Source organism: Protomyctophum parallelum, assembly GCF_964188405.1.
Source record: "Protomyctophum parallelum genome assembly, chromosome: 8".
Lineage (NCBI taxonomy): Eukaryota > Metazoa > Chordata > Actinopteri > Myctophiformes > Myctophidae > Protomyctophum > Protomyctophum parallelum.
The window spans coordinates 49599739-49621477 of NC_139703.1; the positions used below are offsets into that span (position 1 = coordinate 49599739).

Sequence of the window (21739 nt, forward strand, 5' to 3'; positions counted from 1 at the left end):
TTGAAGGGGCATGTTTTGCACAATGACATTAGTCTTTTCATTATGTCTGCCCAAGATCTGTGTGATTCATACAGTACGTTTGTTTACCTCAGTCACTGGTACTAAATTCTGATATATATATTATTATTTTTTCTATGAATCTGTGAACCCGACACCCATACTGTTACAAAACGAAAATAAAAAGATTTTGAAAAGAAAGAAGTGTCCAGCCCCTTACATCACAGTTGTGGATATCATCCATTGCCAGTAGATTGTTGCCATGTCGGAGCTGGAAGTTGACGACTTCCAGAGCTGCCTGGACCTCAGCCATCTCCTTCGTCTGCCCAGGACCACATTCCCTCACCATGTCCTGGAGCAGCAGGCTGTACTTACTGATCCGCTGTACTGGCTTCAGCAAGTACGACCACAGGTCCATTTTATTCCCCAGCTGTAACTGCTTTTCCTGGGGAGGGAGAGTTGGGTTTTAGTGCGGTTGTTGAAAAACCCAAATGTCATAGATGAGTACAGATTAAGTTTAACCACATGAACCATGTAGCATCCCTATTCTGGGTTGATCATTATTATGCTAGAAGATGTACATGTTCACAACATGTTGACAAACTGAGATTGTAGATCATCAATTTTTGGTGGCGTTATTTTGTGAGGAGCCAAAACACGAGGGTCCTAGTATAGAGCCATGGGGGACTCCAGTCAATTAAGTATTGTGTATAGGGTTTAAGTATTTAAACCCATGGACTGTGCTGCTGGTCAAAACAGTCAAAAAAGAGGTTAGAAAACATTTGAAATTGACAGGTCTCTGGACAGGTTTAACAAGTGAGGTTTTAACTAAACTTTAGTTACAAAAGGAACAGAAAATGGAACAAAAACTGAATATCATTTGAGGCTCTTGAGCTTAATTAATAATCCATCACTTGTCAACAAGAACTACAAGGATTGAAAATCAATTTGTCAGCAATTGGCCCCATCGGAGAGAGTATAAATTTGGCATGACAGCTCTATTGCTGTTACGCTACTTTTTTTCTTTCTTCTATTTCATGACAAATCAACATGCATGTTTCATAAAGGAAGGCGGTGCAGTGGAAGGACATGTGGAAGAACATACCAGCGAAGGGGTTGAAGGTCGGAGCTTACCTTGAAGAAGCCTTGTCCGTGATTGATGAGCAGACGGTCAGACTGAGGTTTGTTCTTGCTGTACAGAGCATACAAAGCAAAGCTCTCTCTCTAGGGTAGTGGAAATACATAGAAAAGATTAGACTATTTACATGATGTCATTGGTGTATCAGTTACTTTGCTACTGTGCTTGAACAGGCACCACAGAACAGTTTGGTTCCACCAGTGGCCCAAGAAATAGAGAAACTACAGATATTACCACACCATCACTTTCTTTTTTTTTATATATATTTTTTATCCCACGATTTTGTAACCCATTTTTCACCCCTGTGTCAATCATCTAATGTGATCCTGGGCTCTACACATCCTCCACCAACCTGGGGAGAGCAACGGACTTAACTCATGCTTCCTTCATGCTTGAGTGTCCAAGTTGCTCCTTTACACCTGACAGGGGGGAGTTTCCCTGGTTGGACGTAGCGCGTGGAAGGAACACGTTATTCCAACCAGTTCCTTTCCCCTCCATCAGGCGCCCCGGCTGGCCAGGGGGAGGCAGTTTAGAGACCAGGATTACTGCATGTTTTTGTGAGGGTACCTACCCTAGGGGACACAGGGAGAACATGCAAACTCCACACAGAAGGGCCCTTTCGCCAACCCCACCTTCGGGTATGGGCGCTGATGACGTGGAGGAGGAAACACGCCGCCAGCACCCACAGCGCCCCGAGCGGGAATCGAACCCAGGACCTTCTAGCTGTGAGGCGACAGCACTACCAACTGTGCCACCGTGCCCCCCACCATCACTTTTTTTTAATGAATCCTGTGCAGATGCAGTATATTATAACATAATAATATAGAAACCCAATATTGCTACAAAATAGTTTTTCCCCCTAGTTTGTAAAATAAAAAAAATGCTTTTGTGACTGAAGGAGTTTACTGTAGAGTCAGCTAACAGCTGCATCTTATTTCCATGTTTCATATTTCTAAATGATAGTTTAAGGCTACCGGGAACTCGGGAAGAGAATGACTACTAATTTCTAATTCTTGCAAGATAGCAGGAACAGGTCTTTTCTCAGCTGTTCTGCGTTATCGCGGTTTTCATTTAGAACTGGAAACCATCAATCACTGCTTGATTCATGACGTCGGTTATGAAGAACATTGTGCAAATATTACAATTGCGAAATTCTGGTAACTTTGTGCGATGAAAAACATAAAGTATATCAGTGTTTGGGACGAGAAGAATTATTAGGCTAATAACCCATTCTGACCGGGCACCCATTTTGGTGTCGGCATCATGTTATGCTTTAGCTATTTAAAAATAGCAGATCTACAAGCTCATATCGCGCCACCGAGTGGCGCGATACGAGCTTGTAGGTCTGCTATTTTTGAAAAATCGAAGAGTGACTGACATTTTTAGAATCTGATCTCAGGTCAGAATGGGTTCATCAGACCAGTGTGTGTCCGGCGGAAACCTCGTATGAATCTGATCTCAGGTCAGAATGGGATAATATTATAAGGGACCCACATGTCGCAGGAAGCAGCGGCCTACTCGGAATGGATCTTTCACACAGCCCTCCAACTCCTTCAGGAAATGATGTCGATGGAAGTCATGGAGCTTCTCTAAATTGCCGAAGATGCTCCCCCTCTGGCCCCTGAGGTCCTGAGGAACATCAGGCCTCTCCAGCTCAGGGAAGTATTGCTCTCGAACATATCCCAGTGCCCTCACATACTCCCTCTCTGTTGACACCAGCTCTTCCATGATCTTCCTCAACTTCCTGTTTCAAACCACAAGGAAATAAAAACAAGAATCAAGAGCAATCAAGAAGGGTTGTTTGTCACTAGTACCATACAGCCTGGTACAAGCAGCACTAGTACCATACAGCCTGGTACAGGCAGCACTAGTACCATACAGCCTGGTACAGGCAGCACTAGTACCATACAGCCTGGTACAAGCAGCACTAGTACCATACAGCCTGGTACAAGCAGCACTAGTACCATACAGCCTGGTACAAGCAGCACTAGTACCATACAGCCTGGTACAAGCAGCACTAGTACCATACAGCCTGGTACAAGCAGCACTAGTACCATACAGCCTGGTACAGGCAGCACTAGTACCATACAGCCTGGTACAAGCAGCACTAGTACCATACAGCCTGGTACAAGCAGCACTAGTACCATACAGCCTGGTACAGGCAGCACTAGTACCATACAGCCTGGTACAAGCAGCACTAGTACCATACAGCCTGGTACAAGCAGCGAAGAGCATCACTAGTACCATACAGCCTGGTACAAGCAGCACTAGTACCATACAGCCTGGTACAAGCAGCACTAGTACCATACAGCCTGGTACAAGCAGCACTAGTACCATACAGCCTGGTACAAGCAGCGAAGAGCATCACTAGTACCATACAGCCTGGTACAAGCAGCACTAGTACCATACAGCCTGGTACAAGCAGCACTAGTACCATACAGCCTGGTACAAGCAGCACTAGTACCATACAGCCTGGTACAAGCAGCACTAGTACCATACAGCCTGGTACAGGCAGCACTAGTACCATACAGCCTGGTACAGGCAGCACTAGTACCATACAGCCTGGTACAAGCAGCACTAGTACCATACAGCCTGGTACAAGCAGCACTAGTACCATACAGCCTGGTACAAGCAGCACTAGTACCATACAGCCTGGTACAAGCAGCACTAGTACCATACAGCCTGGTACAAGCAGCACTAGTACCATACAGCCTGGTACAAGCAGCACTAGTACCATACAGCCTGGTACAAGCAGCACTAGTACCATACAGCCTGGTACAAGCAGCACTAGTACCATACAGCCTGGTACAGGCAGCACTAGTACCATACAGCCTGGTACAAGCAGCGAAGAGCATCACTAGTACCATACAGCCTGGTACAAGCAGCACTAGTACCATACAGCCTGGTACAAGCAGCACTAGTACCATACAGCCTGGTACAAGCAGCACTAGTACCATACAGCCTGGTACAAGCAGCACTAGAACCATACAGCCTGGTACAAGCAGCACTAGTACCATACAGCCTGGTACAAGCATCACTAGTACCATACAGCCTGGTACAAGCAGCACTAATACCATACAGCCTGGTACAAGCAGCACTAGTACCATACAGCCTGGTACAAGCAGCACTAGTACCATACAGCCTGGTACAAGCAGCGAAGAGCATCACTAGTACCATACAGTCTGGTACAAGCATCACTAGTACCATACAGCCTGGTACAAGCAGCACTAGTACCATACAGCCTGGTACAAGCAGCACTAGTACCATACAGCCTGGTACAAGCAGCACTAGTACCATACAGCCTGGTACAAGCAGCACTAGTACCATACAGCCTGGTACAAGCAGCACTAGTACCATACAGCCTGGTACAAGCAGCACTAGTACCATACAGCCTGGTACAAGCAGCACTATAGTACCATACAGCCTGGTACAAGCAGCACTAGTACCATACAGCCTGGTACAAGCAGCACTAGTACCATACAGCCTGGTACAAGCAGCACTAGTACCATACAGCCTGGTACAAGCAGCACTATAGTACCATACAGCCTGGTACAAGCAGCACTAGTACCATGCAGCCTGGTACAAGCAGCACTAGTACCATACAACCTGGTACAAGCAGCACTAGTACCATACAGCCTGGTACAAGCAGCACTAGTGCCATACAGCCTGGTACAAGCAGCACTAGTACCATACAGCCTGGTACAAGCAGCACTAGTACCATACAGCCTGGTACAAGCAGCACTAGTACCATACAGCCTGGTACAGGCAGCACTAGTACCATACAGCCTGGTACAAGCAGCACTAGTACCATACAGCCTGGTACAAGCAGCACTAGTACCATACAGCCTGGTACAAGCAGCACTAGTACCATACAGCCTGGTACAAGCAGCACTAGTACCATACAGCCTGGTACAAGCAGCACTAGTACCATACAGCCTGGTACAAGCAGCACTAGTACCATACAGCCTGGTACAAGCAGCACTAGTACCATACAGCCTGGTACAAGCATCACTAGTACCATACAGCCTGGTACAAGCATCACTAGTACCATACAGCCTGGTACAAGCAGCACTAGTACCATACAGCCTGGTACAAGCAGCACTAGTACCATACAGCCTGGTACAAGCATCACTAGTACCATACAGCCTGGTACAAGCATCACTAGTACCATACAGCCTGGTACAAGCATCACTAGTACCATACAGCCTGGTACAAGCATCACTAGTACCATACAGCCTGGTACAAGCATCACTAGTACCATACAGCCTGGTACAAGCATCACTAGTACCATACAGCCTGGTACAAGCAGCACTAGTACCATACAGCCTGGTACAAGCAGCACTAGTACCATACAGCCTGGTACAAGCATCACTAGTACCATACAGCCTGGTACAAGCATCACTAGTACCATACAGCCTGGTACAAGCATCACTAGTACCATACAGCCTGGTACAAGCAGCACTAGTACCATACAGCCTGGTACAAGCATCACTAGTACCATACAGCCTGGTACAAGCAGCACTAGTACCATACAGCCTGGTACAAGCAGCACTAGTACCATACAGCCTGGTACAAGCAGCACTAGTACCATACAGCCTGGTACAAGCATCACTAGTACCATACAGCCTGGTACAAGCAGCACTAATACCATACAGCCTGGTACAAGCATCACTAGTACCATACAGCCTGGTACAGGCAGCACTAGTACCATACAGCCTGGTACAAGCAGCACTAGTACCATACAGCCTGGTACAAGCAGCACTAGTACCATACAGCCTGGTACAAGCAGCACTAGTACCATACAGCCTGGTACAAGCAGCACTAGTACCATACAGCCTGGTACAAGCAGCACCAGTACCATACAGCCTGGTACAAGCAGCACTAGTACCATACAGCCTGGTACAAGCAGCACTAGTACCATACAGCCTGGTACAAGCAGCACTAGTACCATACAGCCTGGTACAAGCAGCACTAGTACCATACAGCCTGGTACAAGCATCACTAGTACCATACAGCCTGGTACAAGCAGCACTAGTACCATACAGCCTGGTACAAGCATCACTAGTACCATACAGCCTGGTACAAGCAGCACTAGTACCATACAGCCTGGTACAAGCAGATATAGTACCATACAGCCTGGTACAAGCATCACTAGTACCATACAGCCTGGTACAAGCAGCACTAGTACCATACAGCCTGGTACAAGCAGCACTAGTACCATACAGCCTGGTACAAGCAGCACTAGTACCATACAGCCTGGTACAAGCAGCTAAGAGCATCACTAGTACCATACAGCCTGGTACAAGCAGCTAAGAGCATCACTAGTACCATACAGCCTGGTACAAGCATCACTAGTACCATACAGCCTGGTACAAGCAGCACTAGTACCATACAGCCTGGTACAGGCAGCACTAGTACCATACAGCCTGGTAGAGGCAGCACTAGTACCATACAGCCTGGTACAGGCAGCACTAGTACCATACAGCCTGGTACAAGCAGCACTAGTACCATACAGCCTGGTACAAGCAGCACTAGTACCATACAGCCTGGTACAAGCAGCTAAGAGCATCACTAGTACCATACAGCCTGGTACAAGCAGCACTAGTACCATACAGCCTGGTACAAGCATCACTAGTACCATACAGCCTGGTACAAGCAGCACTAGTACCATACAGCCTGGTACAAGCAGCTAAGAGCATCACTAGTACCATACAGCCTGGTACAAGCAGCTAAGAGCAAAGTCCAAAATCAATTTAGTCACTTGTGTGCAATAGCATTTCACCCTTTGACATTATAAAGTCGTCGTTTAGGTAAATTACTGTATGTCTGATTTGTGTTGAAATCTGGGTCTAATACAGACTGCATCATCATTGTCATTTTTGGTCTTTTGATAAATGTGGAAATGAGTCATCATTACTTACAAAACATTGATGGCATCTTGTTCCATCTGCTTGTGGCTGCTTAATGATGCCTCTTGAGCACCAGGGCTCTGGGTGGGCACAGAAGATCCCTTGAGACCACATTCTTCTGCATTACTTTCCTTATTTGACTCACAGGATGAGTGACCTGAGCAGTAGCTGTCATGACGGGAAATGGGATAATTTTGGCTGGTTTGTTGACTTGCTACCAGCGGGTGTGACCAAATCTCACAGTGGTTATGTCTTGTACTCAAAGGGGAGAAGCCAAAAATGGCCATCAGGCGCGTGCTGGTACATGCCCCTTCACTAAGGCGCCGTCCCAAGGCATGGCACAATGGAAGCTCCTCACCACCCCTGCTGACAGAGTCCACCCTGCTCAGATCTGTCTCACTGTGGTGTTCCCTGAGCCTCCATTTTGTTTCCATGCAATCTTTGTCATTTTTAATCACTTGCTCATCTATCGCTGGCGTTTTAGGTAAGTGTGGCGTTTTAGCTACACTAGTCTCTTTCAAGTCAGGTTTCAAATGGAGGTTCAAAGATGGAATAACCCCCCTCTCCTCCAGCCCCCCCTCTGAATGATTGACCGTGTTTTTCAGACAGACTGAATCCTGGGCCAAAGAGAGACCAGCCTCCCCCTCTTCCCTCCATTCTTCATCCCTCTCCAACGCTTTTCTTTTCCCCTGAGAGACTGCAGCTGCGGCCTGCTGCTGGTTCTGGATCTGGCTCTTATCTAGGGCTTTCTTCTGCTGCTGCCACTCCTCCAGACACTGCCTGACTCTCTGGCACTGGGCCCAGGCTGCATTCCACACCCTCATCCCCGCCGAGGCCCCCGATCCTCCACAGCAGACCTTAGCTTTCACTGCCTGGAAGTGTGAGGCGGAGAACTCGCCACCCAGTCTCTCCTCATACATCTTGAGTGTACTTTGACTGGCCTTCACAGGGTAACACCCCGTCTCTACCTGCTCCAGATAATGACTGCATTCCTTGGCTAGGGCAGATGCCTGGAGAAAGGGAGGAACAGGAAGAATCATTTAATTATTTTTCATCTATCCTTTTCTGAACGAGAGATTTGTGGCTTTTAACAAGAACACTTTGTTTTGACCAAAAACAGTGGCATAATATGGATGTGATAATTTATTTCCAGCTGAAAACATGCTTGCCTAAAAGTTAAAACGCTTCCAAATTCCCAAGTTGAAAGTATTTCAACTCTCCGGCAAGTAGATAAAAAAAATGGCACAACGTGCAGTGCAGAATAGACGCTTAGTGCTTCATCATGCTGCTCTTGTTTTTAAAAAGACATGGCACTCCAATTGTAATTAACAATTGAAAACGTATGCTGAAAATATGCCTCGGTGGACCCCTAAGAGATATAGGATTCAGCTTTTAGGTTATAGTTAACCCATTCTGACCGGGCACCCATTTTGGTATTAGCATCATGTTATGCTTTATCTATTTAAAAATAGCAGATCTGGCCCAGGCCGTAGCGTAACGGTCTGGGCACCGGACTGGTAATCCAGTCGCAGTGTGCCGCGGGTTCGACTCCCGGACCCGACACGGCCTTTACTGCATGTCATCCCCCCATCTCTCTCCCGTTTCCTGTCAGCCTACTGTCTGTCCCTTCAAAAATCAATAAAAAGCGTAAGCCGCAAAAAAAATATCTTAAAAAAATATATATATATAGCAGATCTACAAGCTCATATCGCGCCACCGAGTGGCGCGATACGAGCTTGTAGGTCTGCTATTTTTGAAAAATCGAAGAGCGACTGACATTTTTAGAATCTGATCTCAGGTCAGAATGGGTTCATCAGACCAGTGTGTGTCCGGCGGAAACCTCGTATGAATCTGATCTCAGGTCAGAATGGGTTAAGCTACAATGTGAAAAATGTAATATGGAAAGACAGAATGTACGTGCAGGGAATAAAGATTTCAAACAGAAGTGCCTTGAAAAAAAGCACAGAGTCGTGTTCTGATGCGACCTTGGGTTTATTCACCAACCTGCTCACAGAAACGGTAGAAATGCACCGTTCTATCTAGTTCTTTGTGTTTCTGTTCTGCCCGCATCAGAAACTCCTCCATGTTGGATTTGAAAGTGCTGACCACGATCTGAAAAACATCTGTTTCGGGGGTGGATTCATGGGCTCCCATGATGTCCTCAATGTCAGCCACTAGGGTCAAAGCGTGCTGTTTCCTCTCCTGCAACAATGAATTACAACATGTGAAGCCACACCTGCATTTCACCTTAGCAGAAAATCAAGGATCTTGACTATATAATGGATATGTTTTTTATTATATATTTGCATGCAAATTACTGTAGGGTGCCATAATTTAGATTCGTTCAAGTGTGAAGAAGGGAAAGAAAATGGGTTGTGTTGGCAGACTCGGTCGGCACTTTAATGTAATGAGAAAAGTTTGCTGTCAATTCAATCGTTATCGCAACTTCTTTAAATTCAGGGTGATTCATGTACACAGTAAATCCTCAGTGTTCATTTGTAACTCAGAGACTGCACTAATGTAATGGTTAAGATTTTGTACACTCTCAGATTTAAATAATTGAAAGAATACAACTTTATTTTAAGTATGGTATGTTATTATAACCTGCAGTGGTTGGAGGTGGTCTCTGGTCTACCTACTCCTCCATTGAGAAGACTCTGTTGTCAGGTAGGACACCTACTGGTTGACAATTAACCTACTGGTGTTTAGACCTGAGGTAGATTCTACAAAAGTCTTCTAAATCAGTAGTTCTCAAACTTTCAAGATTAAAATAAAAATGTACGAGATGTACGAGCTAGTATATCTGCTATTTTTGTATAGCCAATGCTAAAATCTTAAATCACACACAGATGCTTTCCCAGTTTTAACCCATTCTGACCGGGCACCCGTTTTGGTGTTGGCATCATGTTATGCTTTAGCTATTGAAAAATAGCAGATCTACAAGCTCATATCGCGCCACCGAGTGGCGCGATACGAGCTTGTAGGTCTGCTATTTTTTGAAAAATCGAAGAACGACCGACATTTTTAGAATCTGATCTCAGGTCAGAATGGGTTCATGAGACCAGTGTGTGTCCAGTGGAAAACCTCGTATGAATCTGATCTCAGGTCAGAATGGGTTAATGGGTTAATAATGCCTCTCAAGGACGCCCGCTGGCCAAATGGTCCAGGTGCATGCCACATATATAGGCTTTGGCCTGTCTCTCCCCTTCTCTCTCTCCATCTTTCTTCACTTGATACTATTAATAAAGGCAGAAAAGCCCCAAAAAGTGAATGGTGCTGTGCTGTACTGTACTGTACTGTACTGTACTGTACTGTACTGTACTGTACTGTACTGTACTGTACTGTACTGTACTGTACTGTACAAACCCTCCTCCCTGACCTGTGTGTTAGGCTGTGCAACAGTGACACTTGGTGGTGAACAAACGCTATTTTCGTGCACGGACACAGGGACAGACCCAGGGACACAGGGTCAGACACAGGGACAGACCCAGGGACACAGGGTCAGACACAGGGACAGACACAGGGACAGACCCAGGGACACAGGGTCAGACACAGGGACAGACACAGGGACAGACCCAGGGACACAGGGTCAGACACAGGGACAGACCCAGGGACACAGCCACACATATAGCTGTCTATAGGAGTGGTTGCACCATTGGATTGATAACACTGAGGATTTTATACTGTGTACAAAATAACAGCCATATACAGTACAGTAGTACAGTAAAGAAACCTTTGATTGATTGATCTGTTACCTTAGCCTGTGTGAGAAAGCAGTCAAAATGCAGCGAGGCCTTCTCAGTGGACGCCAGGGAATCATTATCGGTTACATTGGAGTCCTTCAGTGTCTGCTCTCCCTCCACACTGAACCATGTTCCCACCTGCAAGGTACACAGACACAGAGTTATGAATGCTTACCATACTACTGTGTTTTATCCTTGCGTCATCATGTTCCTTCTCCTTAAAGTATCTACAGTGTAGAATCTAGATAGATGCTTGGTACTGTACACAGTAGACTATTCATAGCGTTCATTTTTAAGACAATTCTAAAAATGTCTTCTAGTTGTTCTAGTTTGTGAAAAACCTATGTTGCTATAATATCAGTGAATGTTTTGGGCCTCATGCACTTTTAACCCATTCTGAACGGGCACCCATTTTGGTGTCGGCATCATGTTATGCTTTAGCTATTGAAAAATAGCAGATCTACAAGCTCATATCGCGCCACCGAGTGGCGCGATACGAGCTTGTAGGTCTGCTATTTTTTGAAAAATCGAAGAACGACTGACATTTTTTTAGAATCTGATCTCAGGTCAGAATGGGTTCATCAGGACCAGTGTGTGTCCGGAGGAAACCTCGTATGAATCTGATCTCAGGTCAGAATGGGTTAAGTATCTACAGTGTAGAATCTAGATAGATGCTTGGTACTGTACACAGTAGGCTATTCATAGCGTTCATTTTTAAGACAATTCTAGAAATGTCTTCTAAATGCTAACAGTTTTGTGAAAAACCTATGTTGCTATAATATCAGTGAATGTTTTGGGCCTCATGCACTTTTAACCCATTCTGAACGGGCACCCATTTTTGTGTCGGCATCATGTTATGCTTTAGCCATTTAAAAATAGCAGATCTACAAGCTCATATCGCGCCACCGAGTGGCGCGATACGAGCTTGTAGGTCTGCTATTTTTTGAAAAATCGAAGAACGACTGACATTTTTTTAGAATCTGATCTCAGGTCAGAATGGGTTCATCAGGACCAGTGTGTGTCCGGCGGAAAACCTCGTATGAATCTGATCTCAGGTCAGAATGGGTTCATCAGGACCAGTGTGTGTCCGGCGGAAACCTCGTATGAATCTGATCTCAGGTCAGAATGGGTTAAATGCTGATACAAGGATCTCCTTGCCCAATACAGTCCAATCACACCAAAGGGAAGAGCTACGGTACCGTGTTGATTTGGCCCTCCATCTCCCTGAGCTTGTAGAGGAAATCCAGGCACTGCAGAGACTCATTGGAGCGCATCACCAGGGTATGGAGCTTCTCCTCCACCTGGTTATATAGAGCGGTCATGGACTCCAGGGCATCTCTGAAGGAATAGAGGGAAATAACATTAAAGGGATTGTGACATTAAAAAAAAGGTTCTGGAATTGTTCTTGTTTTTTGTAGGTTTTCTAATCTCAATTGCACCCAAAAAACATGAACTTTTAACATTCAGTAGATTTTCTGTGATCTGGGGTTTTCTGGCTCAAACAGGTGCTCTGATTTGCCGGCAGTAAGTGACATCACTTACTGCAAATCCCATATATGTCAATGGGATTTGCCAGCAGATGTCACTGTTTCACTGTGTTGCCTGTTTTCATTGTAGCTCAAAAGGCCCCAAAAACCCCAAAGAAAACTTCAGACCACAGAAAATCCACTGAATGTTCAAAGTTCAGGTTTTTTGGGTGTAATTGAGGTCATAAAACCTAAAAGAAAAAAGAAAAAGAAAAATAAATGAAAATGAATGTCATAAAACCTTTAACAAACATTACGTAACACTCTACTTGTAGTGCATGGGGAGGCTATTTATAAACATAAGCGTGTATAATGTGTATATAGATATAAAATGCAATGTATGCATTGCATAATGTAAAGTGAAACACAGACATTGTTATTAAAATGTTCATAATCTTTAGCTTTTGCTAATTTGTTTTTGTACATCATTATCATGTTTGCATTATGATGATGGACTTAAATACCTGCCTGCTAATGTGTAGCAGGGTATTACAATGGTCTTGTCTGAAATTCTTTACTAGGAGTAACCCCTTGAGATTTACCATCTGGTTGTCAAGGGGGTCTGTCTCAGCCATGTATAGTCTGAGAATGAATGGATGAAACCAAGCAGACTGCCCCCAAAGAGATGATTCACTTCACTTTTGATTAGAAAGATGAAATTCAAGAATAGTTGGATTTTCATGGAATTCTGTGGCAGTGGTTCTGAAATGTATTTAATTCCAAGGGCCCTTAATTGGTTTTTCATTAGGCCACAACCACAAACCCTCATAACTCTGGGACTGCGCAAAATGGGTCAATTTGCACAGGCATGTTTTCATATGCCTACTGATTGATCATGTATGTTCCTAGTATGTTACTAGGCTGCCCCAAAGAGTTCATAAAATGATGGTTCAAATGTTAAGGTCACAATCTAGTGACAGAATAATATATGTCGGTGGTGGCTGGGTTTGCACCAACAGAGATATTTTTCTTTATTTCGGGGCAAAAAACGTGAAGGTCACAATCCAGGTCAGGATCAAAAGGAAAATTGCTCATAACTCAGCAATAGAGAGATGTACTGTAGAAGAAGATATGTTGGTGCTCGCAGAGTTTGAGCACCAGGGTGCATTTATGTATGCTTGTGATGTTTGATGCAATCTCATGAAATAATAAGTAGGCCTATAAAATACAGCCAAAGGCAATATTACGGAGCCCCAGACTGGCATCATATACTTAGCTGTGAAGATAATAAAAAACAATGGTGTCAGTCAGATTGGGAAGATTAAATTAATTCCACTCAGTGATGGGACTTGTCAACGCCATCATAATTCATTTGTGTTTTGTAGGCATAATTATGTCAGTATCACAGAGTCAGAAGAAGAAAGTCTTTATGCACACCTACAGGTGTAGGTGCGTCGGATAACAGTATCTAGTAACTACAGTATACTCTGTGATAACAGTATCACAGCGTCAAAATAATGTTTAACCCATTCTGACCGGGCATCCATTTTGGTGTTGGCATCATGTCGTGCTTTAGCTATTGAAAAATAGCAGATCTACAAGCTCATATCGCGCCACCGAGTGGCGCGATACGAGCTTGTAGGTCTGCTATTTTTGAAAAAAATCGAAGAACGACTGACATTTTTAGAATCTGATCTCAGGTCAGAATGGGTTAAATATTATTTTCACATGGCGGTTCATGGTAACAACACCTGTAGTCCTCTGACTGTGGAAAACGAAACTCCTCTTTCTTCATTCGGGCCAGTATAGCCCCACCCTCTCTCTGCAGGGCGACCAATCGGGTGTCCTCCAGAACCTCCTTCATTAATGTCCTCTGATCCAAGATGCATAGCTGCACATCCTGTAGAAATCACAATGCATGAAAAACCCTGACCCTAAACGAAGACAAAAGCAATTCTGTAGCAGCCTAATTAAATTCAGCCAAGTGGTGGCTTGTGAATTACCTGGGTAGAGTCCATTTGTTTACTGCCATCCACTTTCTTAATAGCCCTCTGGAGCAGACTGTCTGCCCCTTGCAGGTCAGCCATGAAAGAAAGCAGTCTCTGAAATAAATGGAATGCATGACACAAAGGAGGTGAACTCAACAAATGGCTGTATATTTTAAGAGAATCATGGGCATGGTGGTGGAAATGAGCTAAAACACTCATTGGCGCTCTCTGGTGCCTATTGGAGGAACTACAGGCAGTGCTAACCCGAGGCCATGCCATGCACTACATGTAGGTCTGGGGGGAATTTACATATAAGGGAAATATTATACAATATTTGTTGTCTTTACACACAGTCACACACTTATGTAAGCCCTAAATGAGTATCTGCAAATGTATTCCTTGGGACTGGTATGTTTTTGTATTGTCTTCGTGTTATGTGCTATGTGTTGTTTTGGTGTGGCTGTTTGAACAGCTGACCTGTGAAGACAAATTTCCTTCAGGACAATAAATATTATTGTTATTATTATTTAGACCAGACAGCAATTTAATCAAGTAGGTTCCAGGCACCCATTTCATCTCCAGTTGTTAATACATTATTATAGTTCCTAAATTGATCAACAAGGATTGCTTGTATTGCTTGATATTGATTTCACGTATATGAATGCTTTTACAATCTACCCTCTCCAGTTACAGTGTAGGCTTCTGCAGTGTTGACCCATGACAAAAGACGTCTTAATCCACCGCACGAATGGTCAGAGTGAGAGAACGGGATTAATGAAGTTTTGTGTGAATCAACAACATACAGTATAACTAATTTACTATGCAAAAAAATAATAAACTACATTAATCTACTCCCACTCATTAAATTGTAGGTCAGTGCTTTTTAGCATAACAAATAAGCTAATCCATCATGTAGAATTATGAATTTTTAATTTCTTTCACCCAACCCCGCCTACAACCAAGAGTGCTAAAGCTCATCCTGGGATTAAAGACAACAGTGGTGATTAATCTTAGAAGCGTGTGGGGGTACAGAGTCCTCCTCCTCAGTGGGTGACCTGTGTTTGAACAGCTGTGTCCACCAACTCCCTGACTGCAAGGTTAATGAGTCTGAGAGTGTGGGACCGGTGGGAACAATAGATATTTTGCTGTAAAGAACATCCTATACCAAGAAAACAGAAAATTAGATATTTAGTCAATCTACCACATGCAGCCACAGGAGCCCTAACAATATTAAGACGTTAACCACTATACTTCATCAATGTCATGTCCTAGTATGAGCGAATAGGAGAAGGGGATCAACATCACGTTTTTTTTGTTTGACTCCGCAAAAACTCGGATGTGTGTAGAATATAGTTTGGCTGTCCCGTTTTCATTACAATACTTACTACAATACTTCACCATGTTGCACTTTGATGAAAAAAACTAAAAACATACAATGTGTAAATTCCCTAATGTAATTCCAATAGTAAGCTGTGTTGTTTTCACCCCATGAAGGAATGGCGGATTCAGCCATGCCCAGAAATAACCGCATGTGTCTCAAAGAATAGCAAAGAGACAAACTAAAACAATGATCGTAGATCGTTATGGGCTTGTACATGACATTTTAGATTTTTTTTCTTTTTTTTTAACCAGTTTTCACTGTTTTCCTTTGACATATGAGCATTTGCGCCTGTCGTAGACATGCGCAGAGCAAGTTCAGTCAGGGAACCTCAGTCAGCGCGCCGGCCGCTAATTGGGCCACCGCAGCATCATGCTCTCATCCACATGGTTCACTCAGCCAATCACACGCTCACCCAATCTCTCATACCGGCTACTTGAACCAGAGGTTTTCATTCCTCTGCCTTCTTGCTTGCTTACACTGCTGTTGTATCAGCGTGCTGCTGTCATACAACCTGCGCTTTATTCCGCTTGCTTACTGCTTTGTATCAGCGTGCTGCTGCACTCATTCTGTTTCTGCTGCTGCTGCTATACTGTATACTCGCGCTGCTGTATACAAGTGCTCACCCACCTCCACCCCAGCTACCACCTGTCGTCTTGGATCTGCTGTTTAGGTACGGGGGATTCAGAGTCCCTATGGTTGGGACTGATGCGCTTGACCTGAGTACCTAAAAAAGCAGATCCAATACATCGCCAAACCATAATAAACATATTGCATTGATTATCTCATATTCAATAAATATATATATTACATTCTCCTTGAGTTGTCTGACTGAACCAACATAACCCGTACCTGGTGGAACTGCAGCCAGTCAGCATGGCTATAAGTGAAGGTCCCACCCAGGTCAGAGGTTAAATGTGGGACCTCCACCATTTTGTTGAGGGCTTTCATGGAGGTCACCACATCCATCTAATGGACACAGAAATAGACGATGTCAGGACAGTTATTATAGTCTCACTAAATTGACAATGCACAGGAGAGGTAGTGTTGCAGGCTGTGTTTGTGACCTGTAAGCCGGGCTGTCTTTCAGGTCGTGGACACATGTCCTTTTCAACCAGCATTAGGATGCTGTGGACAGCATGGAGGGCCTGCTCCTATAACAGACATTCAATCAATCAATGACAAACCATGACATGATTTAATATCCTCATAAACAGGACAGTTCATTATAATGTGAACTGTCCTGCATTAATAGCATTCAAGTTCAACTGAGGATTCATTGAGATAATGTAATAGACAGCCGCGAGGGTAAACAACACTGCACAATACAATTAAAATGTTTCCTTCACCATCATCTCTTTCACACCTAGAGCATGCTTAGTAAATCAGATCATGGTCAAATAGGCTACATTTCTACTTTTATAAAGATGGAAATATCTCCCCCTAGTGTTTTTTGTTTAAATTAAACATGTATTTCACTAGAAATGTAAAAGCCTGAACAAACTTGCACTGATGAATCATGTTGCATTTACAGTAAACGCCTGATTTGTTTCACCCGAAACCAGACCCTTGCATCATCTGTGCACCGAAATTCCTATCTGTAAATCTAAATTGACGGCTTGATGGCACTGTGCTTTATGCTCAATCTCTCTCTCTGTCTCTGTGTCTCTCTCTCTCTCTCTCTCTCTCTCTCTCTCTCTCTCTGTGTGTGTGCGTGCATGCATGCGTGTGTGCGTGTGTTCTGATGCCGTTCCAACCTGGGCCATCAGCAGTGCTTTATAGAGGAGGGGTGAAGGAGTCTTCTTCCTGGCATCAATTACCAGCGTCATTCCCAAATCTCTGACATCTTGCCTGCGAAAACACAAAGTCGTGTTGGAGCGCATAAGACGTGTTCACTTCATCGTAAAAATCTTTATCTGATTGAAGTGGCATTCAAGAGCTTTTACGCCTCACTTATCAACTCCTTATCTCTGTTTCTCTCTCTTTCTCGCCATCCCGCGCTCTCTCCCCCTTCACACATCCTATCCCACACTTTTGACGCCTTCACAAACTACCCTAATGGCCTCTTCTTATGTTACCAGTGTAGTGTGTGAGACTAAATGAGATGTGGCTTTCAGTTCTAGCAAGGTGCTGCATACCAGACAGTCAGTCTGCCTGCAGGCTATGCTGTTGTTCTTGCAGGCAGCATGCTTCTTTACAGGCAACAGGCCGAGCTGTTTTACTAGCAGAGTGGTACCTTGAACCTCAAAGTCTCATCCATTAAGTCCAGTGTAAACACAGACAGCTGTAAATGTATGTTGTGGTAGTAGAACTAAGGACACTTGTGATTTAACAATGGGTCAGCCTGGGAGAATGTTGGACAGGGTCATGGGTAAAAACAGTTGTATAAGTTGAAGTTCGTGACACAGCGCATGAAAAAGTGAAATAATTCAAAAGGTATCCATTGCAAAGAGACGCGAGTGTGATAACTAAATTGTGATGTGTTTTCTAAAGAGATACATCACCGGTGAACCCATACTTTTCACCTCATCTATAATATAATGGCTGGTTTATTATGGTGATATCTATGTAAAACAAGTCGTATGCCAAAGACTAGATCATTGAAGCACGGAAATCTAGACAGCCCTTGCGGGGAGAATTTGCGGCGCTCCCTTGAAGTCACAGGTTCAGGCAATGACACATTAAATCAAACAGACAGAAGCTCTTACCTATTCCTCATACCATGAACCTACTCAACTGTAACAACTCTAACCGTGATCTCAACCCCAGCCCCACGCACGCTGCGTCATTGCTTGTGCTTATTATTGTACAATCAATGCACCTTTATGTATTTGCTTAATTTGTCTCAGACACAGACAAACTATACTGTATGGTTTGTCTCCGCCGTGATCACATTTCCTGATTTAGGAATATGTAAAAAGTAAAAACATAGAATTAGTAATAGCCGAAACATTGAAGCACTGACTAAACAACAGGCCTGTAAGACCACAGGAGGAAATTGTAGTCTAGTCTCCCTCTAGTGGCCAAAGGAGAAATAATACATTTGCATATAAATGTTGAATCCATGTTGATCTGTATTCTCAGACATTGAGTAACACTGAGACCCCCCTGGTGCCCCCAGGCCTCTGTCTGTCCCAGGTGTATCAATCACTTCATAACAAAGTCATTTCATTCAGTGTTTGTGGTGGACAGGTAGCCTACCTAGGTATGGCATGAAGGTAGAGCAGCAACCTGCAGACACCGGGGGCTGACACTAGAGGGGATGTCCACTCCTTCCTGCCTGCATGAACCTCTACCACTGCTCTGCCTGTCTTGTCCCTGCCACCTAGGGATAGGCAGAGCACATCACACAAATGTCATGTTATTCTGTAGGATCAAAGAGACAGGTCTCACAGACCCCTTTTCCACCGGTTGGTTCCCAATGGGAACCGGTTCAGTTCTTTTTGGTTTTTAGTCCATGAGGCAGAGCTCCAAAATTGGTGGGCAAACTATACCCTATATTAAATTGTTTATAGGATCAATACAAGTAAATTAATACATGATAACCCTTCCACAGTAGTAGCTTTTTCATATTTTCGATTATTTGGCATATTTTCCTACATAATGCCTCATTTGAATATATAAAAATGAAAAACATTTAATACAATAGATCATTGTCTTCATGTAAGGGGAGTTTCACGGTGATAACAATCTAATATAGGTATGGTTTTGCCTACTCAATTCATAATTAACGTTTCAATTTTGGAGCTCTGGCTCATGGACTAAAAACCAAAAAGAACTGAACCGGTTCCCATTGGGAACCAACCGGTGGAAAAGGGGCCACAGTGGTGAATTGGCAAATTATATAAATCTGTGCATTGTGCTTGGACAAAAACAGAACATATTTGAGACTTGAACTAATTAGGGATTAAGGTGATGAACAAACAAAAAAATAGATGTATACAAATCTTAAATAAACACATGTACTGCTGATATGCATGTGTGTGTACCTGGTAAAGAGATAATGCCCAGTTGAAGCAGACCACTGACGTCTCTGAAGCTGGATTCTTGGGTTGGGGAGGACAGGACAGAGAAACATCAGAAATGGATGAAACCTTTTCTACTTGCAGAAACAATGGTTTGTCTGTCTTGGAGTTGTGAAGGAGTTTAGAATGAGGCCCATTTGTGGTGTGTGGGGGGGGGGGGGGGAATTCACCCTTGCCTAAGTGGGAGTCTAAAGGTCAGTATGTCACAAGCATGTTAACTGACTAACATTGAAAGTAAAAAGACGAACGGTTAAAGAAAATACAAGGTAAAAGCTGAGAAATCTCAGCTTCGTTTTCAGTAGCCTATGCAATATAATTTGAGTGTATTTTTAAATTCATCAGAGGACATGTTTCTTCTACACATAAAGAAATCAACAACAATAGAACAATGCTGTTTATACTGGTCGCTATAATTGCTGACTTTGTATATCCTGTCCAGTGTCCAGCAACCTTGCCCTGTTAATACTGGGAGTAATTCTTCATGAGAGGGATTTTAGAAGCCGTAACTCTCAACAGTCCTCTTTCAACATGGACCTATACCCAACGCAGCTGCACAACTGTGCACAGACAGCTTTTAAAACGTTGGACATGGTTTCTGTAACAAAACACTGCTGGCCAGGCTACTAAGCTTGGCTTTGATTTCAGACATCCTAATTGGCCCCTCTTTAAAGCACAAAGTCTTGTCTGTGTTCACTCTCATGGCTGCTTTAACCCATTCTGACCGGGCGGCGGGCACCCATTTTGGTGTTGGCATCATGTTATGCTTTATCTATTGAAAAATAGCAGATCTACAAGCTCATATCGCGCCACCGAGTGGCGCGATACGAGCTTGTAGGTCTGCTATTTTTGAAGAATCGAAGAACGACTGACATTTTTTAGAATCTGATCTCGGGTCAGAATGGGTTCATCAGACCAGTGTGTGTCCAGTGGAAACCTCGTATGAATCTGATCTCAGGTCAGAATGGGTTAATAGTCTGAGACAGGCATACGTATCGTCACTTGAGATGTCAACTTGTTCTTCTGTGGGTGTGAGGGTGTGTACAACTGTACACAGTACACAGTACATTTTTACACTGTTAGATTGAACTGTATTTTACTGTGATGTACACATATTATCGTCACTGTCGGGCAGAAACCTTGTATCTGCACATTTCAATTTTTATTTAGTAAATTAATGCATTGCATGCATCGTAATCTTCGGCTATTGTCATTATTCAATACAAGTAAGACGCGCAAACGCGGGAAGCGAACGCAGCTCGTGTGTGTGTGGTTGTGTGTGTGTGCGCTACAGCTGCGCCCTGTGTGTGTGTGTGTTACAGCTGCGCCCTCTGGTGGCGGGCGGGTGGTGTAACAGCGGGACAGACAGACAGACACACAGACACACACACAGACATTCAGCCCTCGCTGTCATAGTAAGTGGCTCACTGCGTTCGCAAAAATGATAATAATAGAAAATGAACGGTTTCCAGTTCCACCCGACAGGACGATAGGCAGCTTCCTCCTGCCTGTTATGCTGTCCACAGTTGGCACACAAGCCCTCCCATGGAATGACGGGTGGCAGGCTATTTCTGTCCCCTGGTAAAAGGAATGACGTGAATGCTCCCATTCTGCTCAGGAAGCCACAGAGCCAAGGAGGAATCCCCCTGTGAAACATCATACTCAAGTCCGACCTACGCCCTTTGAACCCTCCCATCATGAAGTGCCCTCATGAACTGTGACCCTACGGAGCACGCTCCCCCAAAGCACTGCAGGTCACAGTTGAGTTTCAATCAGTCTGTTTGGACACAATGGGTTCAGTTTGGCCTTATGAGAGCAAGCCTTGCATCATAAAACTCAGCTGGTTGTGCAGTAATACTGTATTCAAAATAAACAATAATATATGATCATAATAATCATAATAATAATCGTAATAATGCACAAACTGTGTGTGTGAGAGTGTTTCATTGCCCCCTGGCAATAAAACCTAAAAATGTTGAAACTTTCGGCCTAACTCTTTGATTCATTTATGTGACATCACTGACATGATACATGTTCAACATAAGCTCTGCCATTATTAATATTATTATTAAAACATTTACATTTGATCCTTTGCTTT

At 43.9% G+C, this 21739-nt stretch overlaps 2 protein-coding genes across 3 annotated transcripts in view; one reads left to right on the plus strand and one right to left on the minus strand.

Annotated features, from left to right (window-relative positions):
* Window positions 1–21739, plus strand: part of LOC310863866 (keratin, type II cytoskeletal 8-like) — a 442956-nt gene that overhangs the window by 178913 nt on the left and 242304 nt on the right. The gene's annotated exons all lie outside the window — the stretch shown is intronic.
* Window positions 1–21739, minus strand: part of quob (quattro b) — a 46752-nt gene that overhangs the window by 7779 nt on the left and 17234 nt on the right. For both annotated transcript variants that reach the window (XM_083770875.1, XM_083770874.1), the window contains exons 4-17: window positions 19609–19665; window positions 18821–18944; window positions 17377–17470; window positions 16687–16773; window positions 16472–16588; window positions 14257–14355; window positions 14005–14153; window positions 11987–12125; window positions 10800–10925; window positions 9049–9246; window positions 7057–8054; window positions 2630–2879; window positions 1132–1221; window positions 218–442 (exon numbers count right to left, since the gene is read on the minus strand). In XM_083770875.1, the coding sequence (XP_083627001.1) occupies window positions 218–442; window positions 1132–1221; window positions 2630–2879; window positions 7057–8054; window positions 9049–9246; window positions 10800–10925; window positions 11987–12125; window positions 14005–14153; window positions 14257–14355; window positions 16472–16588; window positions 16687–16773; window positions 17377–17470; window positions 18821–18944; window positions 19609–19665 (2753 nt within the window). The remainder of the gene's footprint in view (window positions 1–217; window positions 443–1131; window positions 1222–2629; window positions 2880–7056; window positions 8055–9048; window positions 9247–10799; window positions 10926–11986; window positions 12126–14004; window positions 14154–14256; window positions 14356–16471; window positions 16589–16686; window positions 16774–17376; window positions 17471–18820; window positions 18945–19608; window positions 19666–21739) is intronic.